This window comes from Cucumis melo, chromosome 10 (genome assembly GCF_025177605.1).
Source record: "Cucumis melo cultivar AY chromosome 10, USDA_Cmelo_AY_1.0, whole genome shotgun sequence".
NCBI classification, from domain to species: Eukaryota; Viridiplantae; Streptophyta; class Magnoliopsida; order Cucurbitales; family Cucurbitaceae; genus Cucumis; species Cucumis melo.
In genome coordinates, this window is record NC_066866.1 from 23,836,566 (window position 1) to 23,849,503 (window position 12,938).

The 12,938-nt window shown below is 30.2% G+C and overlaps 1 protein-coding gene across 1 annotated transcript; it reads right to left on the bottom strand.

Moving 5' to 3' along the window:
• Nucleotides 1–7,774: 7,774 nt before the first annotated feature.
• Nucleotides 7,775–8,518, bottom strand: LOC103502519 (uncharacterized). Its single transcript, XM_008466475.3, has one exon. The coding sequence runs from the start codon at nt 8,426–8,428 to the stop codon at nt 7,919–7,921; it is 510 nt and encodes a 169-aa protein (XP_008464697.2). The 5' UTR covers nt 8,429–8,518; the 3' UTR covers nt 7,775–7,918.
• Between the last annotated feature and the right edge of the window lie 4,420 nt (nt 8,519–12,938).

Genomic DNA, 12,938 nt, shown 5'->3' on the forward strand with positions numbered 1-12,938 from the left:
ATTGAAAGAGTAAATATTTGTAAAGTGGAGGCTTAATAATATATTTGTACAAAGTATTGTTTGAAGTTGGATAGGCAGCCCCAATTGTTTAATATATAATTAGGCAACAACGTCTTTGAACAAGTAAAAACAAAAAAGAAAATGTGGGAGATAAGAAGGGGGAGATGAAATCAGATATATGGCCAATAAGAAGTATTTATTATTATTTTATTTGAATGTTGGATATGAAAATTGAGTTTTCTAAGCCTTATTGGCTATTTGGATTTTTATATTTATTCATTGTAACAACTGAAGTAGTTAATTTTTTGGGGTATATATTGAATTTGGATATATAGTTGTTTTAAGAAATAGTAAATCTTATTCTATGTATAAAAATATTAGCCACCCACGATTTTGTGTTGAGCACTTAATTGGTTCTTTTTTTTTGTTTAGGTTTTTTCGGCGGCCCCTAATGATGATACCATGTCAACCACTATTTCTCTTATATATTAAAATCACATTAAAATAGGAATAATTTACATAAATCTACCCCATTCTAAAAATAGTTATGGCTCATTTAATAATTAAAACAAAAAACAAAATCTTATAAAGTTGGTAAAATATTTTCATAATTTTTCAAATTTACCTTCAAATATTGCAAACGAATCGTCCTCACTTCTCTTTCTTATTATTATTTTGATTTATTCATCTTCTCTTTCCAATTTTCTTTCTTCTATTTCTAGATGATTTTTCTGTTAAATCTCCTATTTCATATTCACTATTTTTGGCAAGATTTTATGAAGTCATAACTTCATCTTCCTCATATTCGATAATATGAAGATCGTTTGAATATCATTTTGACATTATTTAAATGACTGTTTATCATTGTCAGCATGATCGTTTACCATGATCAACACAAACGTTTAAATTTAAAGTCTTTTTTTTTCATCATTTAAAATGAATTGCACGTGTTGACATGATTTAAACGATCGTTTACCGTAGTTAACAAATTATTTAGCATGATCAATACGATCGTTTAGCATGGTCAACAAAATTGTTTGATTTGAAGTTTTTAACGATAATTTACATTGCACTATATGATCGCTTACCATAATCAATACAATCATTTTTCATGATCAATACAATCGTTTGTCATGATCAACCCGATGGTTTAGTATAATTAACACGATTGTTTAAATTTGAAACATTTTTCTTCATTGTTAAAAAGAACTACACGATCGTGTATCATGACCTGAATGATAGTAGATTATTATTAATTTACACTGTAGTACACGATCATTTAGAAGAAAACTTCTTGCGAGTGCGTGTGGTCGATTAATAGCATGTTGGCTGAGATATTTTTGGTATTTTTCATCATGGGTCTGTGAGTTTTAATTTTTTTCATAGTTATTGTAAACAATGTAATATTTTACCGATTTGTTATATCTTAAAAAAGATCTCTTAAAATAGTGTTTTAATCGATTACTTTTAACTTGGTTCTAGTTTGATTCCATATTTTAAATTTAGTGCCCACTACTAATATATTTTAAAAAATATTTTGTTATTTGTAATACTTTTACTATAAGTTTTAAAAAGTGGTTTTTTACGAAAATATAATAAACCGGTAAAATATTTACACTATATAAAACAATTTTAAAAACGAAAAAAATCCATAAGCTCACAATGAGAAATACCAAAGCTACTCCAGTCAACACACAATTAATCGGCCACTCGAGCGCTTGAGTAATATTCTTCTAAACGATCGTGAATTACAGTATAAATGAATGATCCATGATCGTTTAGGTCATGATACACGATCGTGTAGTTTTTTTAACAATGAAAAAATGCTTAAATATCAAACAATTGTGTTGACTATGCTAAATTGTGTTGACTATGCTAAATTGTGTTGACTATGCTAAACGATCTTTCTGACTATGATAAGCGATCATTTAGATCATATTAACACAATATCGTTTTAGATACTTTTAAATGATGGTAAAAAGACTTCAAATTTGAATGATCGTATTGACCATTTGTAAATTATTGTGTTAACAATGGTAAACAATTGTTTAAATAATGTCAAAATAATATTTAAATGATCTTTGATATTTTTGAATATGAGGAAGGATGAAGTAGTTTAAGAGGATCTTGTCAAAAACAGTGAAGATGAAATAGTAGATTTAAGCAGAAAAATCAATCGTTTAAAAATAGAAGAAACAAAATCTGGAAGAGGAGATGAAGAAATCTAGACGAGAAAATGAATAAATTGCAAAAAAGAAGAAAAATAAGTGATGAATCGTTCATAATATTTAAGGGTAAATATGAAATTTATAGAAATATTGTACCGAATTCATGGGTTTTTACTTTTTGTTACACGGTCGCAAATATTTCTATGTTTTGTTACATTTATGAAAGTTAACCTTTTAAAAATATATATATATATATATATATATATATATATATATATATATATATTCACATATTTTATTTTTCATTAAAATTAGAAAATTTTTCATAAATATAACAAACTACTAAAATATTTACTGCCCGTGAAACAAAACTCATAAAGTTAGTCATTTTTTAAATATTTCAGATTTGCCCTTCTGTCTTTCTTCTCATCTCCGCTGCGATTTTTTTCCATCGCCTTTCTTCTTTTTCTCTTCTTTTGTTCATGTAGATTTGGGTAATCAAATCTGACTTTTTTGTATCGTCTTTCTTATTTTTCTCTTTTTTTTATCACTGCGATTTTATTTTCTGCTGTGATTTCTTTCTGTCGCCTTTCTTCTTTTCCTCATCTCTTTTTATGTCGTTTAGCTAAAAGATCGTGTATAAAGAATCTTGAAAAAAACGTTTAGATTGAAGTAGCCAAATCTAAACGATTATGTAAAAAAAATAAATGATCGTGTATCAAAAGAATTAAAAAAATCGTTTAGCAAATCTAAACAATCGTTTACGAAAGAATCTTGAAAAAAATAAACGACCGTGTACCAAAAAAATTTTGAAAAAATTCGCTTAGCCAAATCTAAACGATCGCGTACCTAAATCTAAATAATTGCTGTTTACGAATAATTAAACCATTCAAAGCTAGATATATGAGAAAATTTAGAAAATTAATACTTTTAGTTTAAATTTAATTTTTAAAATAGAGAGGGTAATTAAAGCATTCAATATTTTTAAAAGAAAAATAATGATAATTATGATTTAATAATTGCATGAGTTATATTTTCAAAATATATGAAGTATCAAAGTGATTGGAGAGACGTCCAATACAAACAAGAAATGTAAATAGATAATGTGAATTGAACAAAATATGATATGGTCATTTTATTTGTAAAACACACACGTGGGTTTACTTTTATCTCACATTTGCTTTTCCTAGCCACCCTCAGCTCCTACACATTCCAACTAACACTATTTAATAAAATATGAATTGGAGGCTATACCAAATAATTGGATATAATTAATATGACTTAGAGGCTATACATTATTATCATAAACCATCTCATTCATAACCTTTCAATTATTTGAATATGTATACTTGAAACTGAGTAAAGATGATGGCTAAATAAGGTAAAATCTACATTCAATTCGTACCCTTCTAAATAATTTTAATGATTATATGTATGGTTTATTGGAATGCAAGGGATTAATGATATGTGTCTAAATATTTATGTGGTCATGGGAAACAAGCTTTTTCTAATGGCATCAAACAATTATGTTAGATTAACAATAACAATTCATAGGCACATTTATAATTATAATGATTTACAATTTTATCTAATAATAATTATACATATATATAGCAATATTTTAAAAAAAGTGCATGATACATTTTTATCGCTAATAAATTATTATAATCTATCAATTAAATTTGACTTAAATAAATTAAATCTATAAGTTATGTGAGAGATATTCATTTAAATATGATTTAAATAAAATAGTAATTAAATATGATTTAATGAATTACTAATTTAATTAATTAATTAAATAATATTATTTTTAATTTAATTTAATTTAATTTATTAAATTAATAAAAAACGTGGGTTGTTTTTCCACGTCCCCAAATTCTCTCTAACTTTTCTCTTCTTCAGAGTATGACAAATATTAACAGTGGGCTTCTGGTCTTTTGGTGCTCTGGAATTCTCTCAGAAAATTACTTCTTTGTAAAGCAAATTTTTCATTCCAATTTTGGCTCCCACAAACCAAAATCTCAGCTTAGAGAATAAGGAGGTCTTTAAGTGGTGGTGCCCCATCTTGGCGTTTGGCAGATACAAGAGTCGTTAACGAGAATAAGTGTTCTTTCCTATTCTCTGTATATATTTTGAAAGCATGCTTAGCCTTGTAGAAATTAGTTTCTGTAATTATTTTTCCAATGTATTTGGTATTTTTAAGTTCCTAATTAAATTAAGTTTATGGTTCTGTTTAAATTTATTCTGCTATTTAGAGCTTTCATCCCTTCAACTAACTCCATCCACAACATCTGGGAAATTTTCTAATTCATTCCTTTCTTGTTGCATCGACCGTCCACACGACGTCATTCACATAATGCACACACTGCATAAGCACTACTCACTTGATGAGAATAAGGCTAATAATTTGCATGCATTATTCATCACAATCAACATAAATGAAGAAATAGTTCTCTTTTTAAACAATCAACAATAATAACAATAACACAAAGAGATACAAAATGTGTTATGTAAACATAAACTCAGAAGGAATCTATTTAGAAAATATTACAAATCATTTAGCTTACAAATCACCCATGCAGGAGTGTTTAAGAAAGACACCCATGCAAGAGTATTTAGTTTAAAAAGTGACTCACGCAAGAGTGTTTAGCTTAAGAAGGTCAATTACGCAAGCTTCTAGATCCTTTTCTTCCCCGAACGCCTCTCCTTGCCTAGAACTCTATCAGCAGCAACTCAACTCCTTACACTCTCTCAACAAAACTTCCAAAGTAATAGCATTTCTCTTAGATCTTCACTCCTATTTATACTAAACCTTTAGACTGGTTACTTTCTTTTCCCACCAGTTCTGAATTATCACTTTACACGTGTCGTCTTACCGTCTTGCTACACCATGCAACCAAATTGAAACTTGACACATAAGCTTAACAGTCAACTCTAGATTATACATCCTCTCAAGGCACAAACCTTATCCTCTCAGGTAGTCAAACTCTTCCTCACCTACTCCTTCTTAGGAAACCAAATTCTTTTTTTTGCCTTTTCCTTCTTCACCTTCTATTTCTCACGACGAACTACAATCGCCCATTTCCTTTCTGACTTCGCTTCGCATTACTTCACTGGAATGCTTAACTTTTCTTGCAATGTAACTCCTTCCACTACAAGAAATTAGGGGTTTTCGAAGCACAAAATGATGTCGAAAGAGGGAATTGAATGTCGGGAAAAATGCTTATTCCCGACATCGTTTTGTATATGTCGGGACACGAAGAAAACATTATTTTAGTATTACCTTGTCCCGACGCTTCATGAATGATGTGAGACACAAGAAGCCATTCCTGACGTCTGGATCTAGGGCGTCGAGAATATGTCTCAAGAATATTTTGACACACACAGATGTCAGACATGTGGACGTTGGGGATGGATTATTTTCGACGCACGAATAACGTTGAAAATGCCACCGTCGGAAGACATATACTCCCGACGCCTTGTTAGTGACGCGTTGGATATCTGTCTTCCGATGCATTTCTTCCGACTCTCTTCCTGATGTCTCTTATAGCCTCGAAACTTATTTTTCAACGTATTTTACATTTTTTCTGACGTTTTTATGCGTCGGGAGTGGCCTCACTTCTTGTAGTGTTCACTGCTACACTCTTTCTTCATTGCTTTCTTTCCAACACAACTTCCTTCCTTTAAACTTTATCTTTATGATTTTCATTCCTTACATTTTTTAAGGACCATTCCACTTTTCGGCCCTCTCTTCTTCAATAGGACTCCATATTTCAGATCTGGGCCTCACACCTACAATGCATATTTATTATCACTGTCATTCTCTCATGTCTTTACTATTCATCTTGTTGAAGTATTATAAGTAGTTTAAGTTTGTGTCATATACTCGATAAGGGTTCTTTATTTATCAGGCTTATCGTGTTTAGCTTGAACTTAATTCCAACGCCTGATCTCTTCGAGTGTAGGAATCAAGCAATAGTCGCTAACTACTCGAGAGAATAAGTAGCAAAAACCTCGCTAAACACGCGTAAAAAAGAGTTTGATAACAAACTTCGTTCGAACGTTTTGGCTCCATCATTTGTGTCAGTAAGGAGAACAAGTGTGGTGTTTTGGCATTGAGAGGTTGCTTGTCTTAATTAGAGAGAAAATGTGACGCTTATAAGTAAGGAAACCTAGATATATATTGCGTAGCATATTTTCATCAATATTTGTGTCTCGAAAAGAGAACAAGTGTGGTGTTTAGGCGTAGAGAGGTTACTCGCCTTAATTAGAAGATAATTCTATATCTCATCAAGGCATCTCACATTGCTTAAATCGTCTATAACGCGTAGATTTTCGTACACCTTTCTTCAATGCAAGTTAGTTCACATTCCATAATCTTTCCATTCCATTCTACCTTCTACAGAACCCCTTAGTGTAAATAATAGAATTAACATACATTTATAATTATACTGTATAGATTTATGCCACTTGAAATTGGAAGTAGGTTCTATAACTAAAATTGATAATTAAGAAATCCCCTATGTTCGATCCTGGCTTACCCAAGAAACATTTTCCTTTGCTTAAACTTGGGCAAGCGAGAGAAAAACTTATACTTTATGCGAACTCAGTAGAAATAGCAACACACATAGGTAGGATGTTTGCCTTTTATAACATGATCCTCGACTAGAGGCATAGTTAGAACATTTTAATTATCGCATAACCATGTTAATTCCCTGGTGTAGCCAAGTCACAGCAATAGAATTTTAAATAACAAAATAACGAAATCATTTATAAAAGAATGAGCTGAGATACAAGTTAACCAATTCGCGTGCCCCATCTCGCATTCAATCTGCAAAGGAACATAGGTAAAACAACAAGCACAACCCTGGCAATGGATCAGAAGTCTTGATGTTAAATATTAGAGTGGAAAATGCGTACCTTATATTACATTCCATGAAAATGATAAACCATACCTACCAGTATGGATGTGATTGAAGTTTTAATTAAATGTTCCAATATTACAAAAGTTTGTTTATTTATTTACTTTATTTATTAATGGTTGAAATTTATGAACTTGGGCAAAGATATTTTGATGGTTAATAATTTGTGCCATAGTCAAACTCTTACTTTTATATACAACGTAATTTGTGGAAATTAATGAGTTTATAAAACATTTTAAAGTATTTATATTAATTAAATTAGAAGAAAAATTGAAGCAATGTTAAAATTACTACACTTAATTATTTAAGATAATGATAAAATCCGGTGAAGGTTAAATGAATTTTAGTGGACTTAATTAAATAAGCATTCTAGACGTTCATTCCTTGTTCATCTTTCCCAAGACTCTTTACCCCGCTTTTCTCTATGGTTCATCCTTCCATTGAACTCATCCTCTCAACTACTAGCTAGTGTTAATTATACTTGAAAATTTCTATAATTATACTTATACATCCTCAACTCATAGATTTGAAGTTGGTAATGGTAATCAAGAAGAAAAAACTATTTGTGCACATCCATCTAATTAAAAAGAGAACGAAGACAAGATATGCAAAAATACATCATATTCGACTGAAAATAACTTCAACCCCTTAAATTTGCGTCATACACATAGTAAAGGCAAAATATTGGTGAAAGGAATTATTAGTAAAATTACTTATAAATATGATCTTGACCATTATCACCAATTCCAATAAAATGGTTTAACACAAGCATTTAGGGTAAATAGCACAAAACTAATTTCAACTCTAACCAGATTAAGATCAACATTCTCAAACCTCTTTCACATTCACCACCACACTCCCTCCATTACTCACCTCTCTCACCTCCTTCTTCTCCTTTGCCGTCTCCTCCTCCTCCTCCACCTCAAACGCATCGACCGGGTAAGCCCTGGAGAGCCCAGTGGGGATCTTAAAGGTAATATTTCCGGTGGGTGGGTCGTCGACATAGATCTCGGACAAAGTGAGCCAAATCAAAACCTCCTTAGCCTTAACACCAGTCAAATTCTTGACTTTATTCTTCTCCACATTGGCAGTGACTTCTTTTGCATAACTCACTTGCTTACCAATCTTGTCGAATTTGTGGGTTATGGCTTTCTTTTGTTTCATCCAAACAAAGCCGGTCTCCTTCACGTAGCCACATTCTATTATGTCTTTCAGTGGCAAAAGCCCATTTGGAAGCCCCACTTCTTTTAAAAGAAGCCTTGTTTTCTCTTGTGAGATCTTGTCACCATAATACACTTCATCAGCTTTGGCTTTCAGCTCTTCTGTGAGGAGAGACATTATTCCTTTTTGTTTAGTTGTTTGTTTTTGTATACGAAAATATACTAGTGTGGATGATTTTTGTTGGGTTCTGGGTATGATTTCGTTTTGGTTCTTGGGTTTTGGAATGGAGGTGGGTTGGGGGTTATTAATATATAGAGTTTTTTCCCTTAAGGATTTGGGTTTGAATTCTGAGGAAATTACCAATAATGCCATTAAGATTTTTGATTTTTTTTTTTTTTTTTTATAAATTAAGCAAAACTTTTTGTTAATCCAAAAGTAGCTTTGTAAATGAAGGCATGTGTTAAATAATTAAGTTAAAGAGCACAATTTCATAATTATACAATTAAAAACATTTGACTTGATAATGTTGGTAAATTTGCATCCCCATGCTTTTGATAATTATTATATGTTAATTGGGATAAGTGTTGAACATCCTCTAGCTCATGTCATACACAAAATGATTTAGTAGAATCATTTATAAAACGTTTGCAATCAATTGCTATATCATTGCTTATGAGAATTAAGCTTCCCACATTTGTATGAAGATATGCTATTTTGCATATTGCTACATCACCTATGCATTTTAGGCCAGTAGCTTATCACAAGTACCCACCATGGCCAAATATTTCTTATCTGAGAATTTTTTGATGTGCAGTATATCGTTCAATTGCTCTACCACTAGATACTAAGATGGATCCTCAAAAGAGGCTAAGAATATATGTTGATTTTGATTCCCCATCAATGATTAAATATCTTGAACTCCTAATAGGTGATGTATTTACTGGACAATTTTCTAGTTGTCATTTTAATGAGACAAATTTTAATTCCAACATTAGATGGATAAATTCAGAAGTTGAAAAGAAATTACATGGAATGCATCATTATTGTCTCATTTAGATCCTCGTACAAATCAATCTTAACTTGAAGTTCAAAAAATAATTAATTTGCAAAATATAGTAAATCAATTATCATATGCATTTCTAGATGCAAAGAAATTAACTAAGTCATTTATAGAAGCTGCAAATGTCCCATTGAAAATTGATATGTGCCAAGACAACAAGTTGTCATTAATGAATCTAAAATACAAACCAGAAACGTTTTAGAAGAAATCCAAAACTTGACTTCTGACAAGAATAATGAGATTTCGATAAACTAGGCCATGCAGAAAAATGGAACCAAAACTAATGTAGTTATTGACAACATTTTTGCATATAATATTGCTATTGATAGTATATCTTAAAATGAGGATCTTGAACGAAAATTTGTTGAAGAATATTGACAGAGAAAAGATTGATCTTTGTGGAAAGAAGCAAATGAGGTAGAATTAAACTCACTTTCAAAACGTCAAGTTTTTAGACCAGCAGTCCAAACAACAGAAGATGTAAAATTTGTGGGATATAAAAGGGTATTTGTGAGAAAAAGAAATGAAAATAATGAAATTACAAGATATAAAGCAAGACTAGCCACCCAGAGTTCTTCATAAAGACCTGGTATTAATTATGAGGAGACATTCTTTGGTGGTGGATGCAATCACATTAAGATTTTTAATATGTCCGACTGTGTAAGAAAATCTGGACATGTATCTTATGGATGTAATCAACATATTTATATGGATCTTTTAATAATGATATTTATATGAAAGTCTAAGAAGGATTTAAGGTATCTAAAACATATAAATCAAGTTCTAGGGAACTATATTCAATAAAGTTACCGAGATCACTATATGGATTGAAACAATCAAGACATATGTGGTATAGTCTCTTGAGTGGATATTTGTTGAAAGAAGGATTAAAATAATCCAATATGTGTTTGCATGTTTTTATAAAGAAATCATAGTCAAGATTTACTATTATAACTGTATATATCGATGAAAGATTTTGAAAAAAAATTGTCTTGGCTTGCAAATTAAGCATTTAACATATGAGATATTTGTTTATTAGTCAACTTATACAAGAAATTTTTTGAAAAGATTTTATATAGATAAAGCACATCCATTGAACATTACAATGCAAGTTCTTTGTTCACTAGATGTGAAGAAAGATATATTTCGACCTCGAGATGATAATGAATAATAACTTTTAATTAGGTTCAGGAAGTACCATATCTTAGTGTAATTGGTGCACTTATGTATCTTGTTAATAACAAAACCAAACATTGCATTTTCAGTAAATTTATTAGCTAGATACAAATTATCTCCAACAAAAAAACATCGGAATGGAATTAAGTATGTACTTCGTTATCTTGGAGGAACAATTGTTGTGGGTCTTTTTTATTCCAATAAATATATAGAACAAATTTTGACTTAATTTGTTTTGTAAATTCTGAATATTTATCTGATTCAACACAACTAGATCTTAAACATGTTATATATTCACATGTGAAGGAACTATTGTATCATGATGATCTATGAAATATAAAATAACAGTCATTTCTTGAAATCATGTTGAAATTCATGCAATGCGCGAGGAAATTCGAGAATGTGTATGAGTAAAATCAATGACTCAGCACATTCGATAAATATGTGGTTTGTCTTGAAGTAAAAATCTTCCAATGATACTATACGAAAGATAGCACAGCATGTATAGCTCAAATCAAAGGAGATTATATTAAAGGAGATAGAATAAAGCATATAGAACAAAACATATTTCTTCGAAACGTTTCAACACTCATGATCTTGAAGAAAATTAGTAGGGTTTTAATAGACATATTTCATATACACAATGAGCATCTACGGGGGATTATCATAAATATTATTAAAATAGATGCCCCATTAAGCTTAGTGTCCATCCTCATGTGTCACTCCTCTCCACATCCAACTCCTTTGTCATGTGTCTTGAAGATATCAATTTTTAGTGGCCATGTAATCCGTAGCATGGTGTATCTATTATTGATAAAATTTAATTAAGGTTATTTTAAAATATTTAGTTATGATTGAAAATGGGTGGTTGTTGAGGGGAATTTGGGAAGGAATGGAGGAGGATTTAATGCAATTGTAGGTTAAAGAAAGCAATGTAATGGAAATATGGAGGAGCTTCCAAACTTTTATTACTCCTCATGTGAGCTCCATAATCTTTAAAATCTTATAAATGAAATGTGGGCAGTATGGTTCAACTACCAAAAATAATGTAAGCCAAACCTGAAACAACTATTCCATCTCTTTCATTACTTCTTTTCATTACTTCTTTTCTTGTTATTACTATATGGATGTGGTTTTCTTTTACTTCTCCATTTTTTTTTTTTAATTCCATCCCAATTTTATTTTTTCATCTACTTTGATATTATATCAAATAACATCAAGTTTTATCTTAAAATCAAATATATCAAATACAATCAAATATATCTATCATTCTCACCACTCCAACCAATTACTCCAAATTTCATAGAGCACTCTTTGAAACAACATGCATGTTAGCTTTCTTTGAGTGTAGACGGTTTAAATTACTGCCTCCCAAAGCGTTATATAGTTGGCAGCTTTATTTCCTTAATTTTCTACCCATGCTCTATGAGTCTGTGGGCCATTAATGTTAGAAGCCAACTTCTCATTAAATTTAAACCATTCTCATTTATGAAAGGAAGGTTTAAAACAATCATCAACAACACCCATACCTCACTCTTTTTTTTTTCTTTCTATACATTTATATTGTAAATAAACATAATTAATTATATCTCTCTTTTTAGGTAAATAACTTATTCTAAGGTGAAATACAAAAAAAGAAAAAGAAAAAGAAAAAAAAAAACTAAAGTATAAGAAGTAGAGTTCATACACAAATCAAACAACCAAATGGAAGAAAAAAAAAAAAAACTATAAGCACAAATCTCAAGTTAAACCATTGAAATCGCAATAAAAGAAATTATTTTAAGTTGGTAGACAATAGGATTTTTCACCATTAGCATTACCGAAAACTATACTATAGTGAAAAGTAGAAAATATACAAAATATTAAGAATGCAAATAAGATCCAATAGAAGAAAATAACGAAGAGTATATAAGTGAAGACAATTATCTTTCATTTATATAATACTTTTTAAGATGGTATTAAAAGTAAAGTTAGAAAAGGTTATACGTAGAATGGGTAATTATCATGGTATCGTAAAAACTAAATAATATATAACTAAATTAGTTAACAATACACATGGAAATGACGTTTTGAAGAAGTGGCGAAATTAAAAAAGTGTGACACATCCACTTGCACACATATATGTAATTGCCAAAACCTCAGACAATAGGAGCGTTGGAACAGTTATTGCACACCTCAAAAATTGTGTCTCCCTATTTAATATATTTCTTCTACCTTTGGTTTTACCCTTCCTATGATATTATCACAACCCCTTTAAACTCTACTTTTTTACTTCCTCTAATTAAATTTTATATTCTTTCATTTACGTCTTTCTAATTTTAATAAGTAATGGTTTGTTCAAATATATTTTCAAATATAACTAAATTTTATTTATATATTCATCTATTAACTTGTTTCTATCGCTGATACAATAAATATGTATCTAGATAATCACTGTGGATTGACCTAACG

Coding starts and splice junctions, on each gene's coding strand:
- LOC103502519 (XM_008466475.3), bottom strand. CDS start 8,428: ATGTCTCTCCTCACAGAAGAGCTGAAAGCCAAAGCTGATGAAGTGTAT.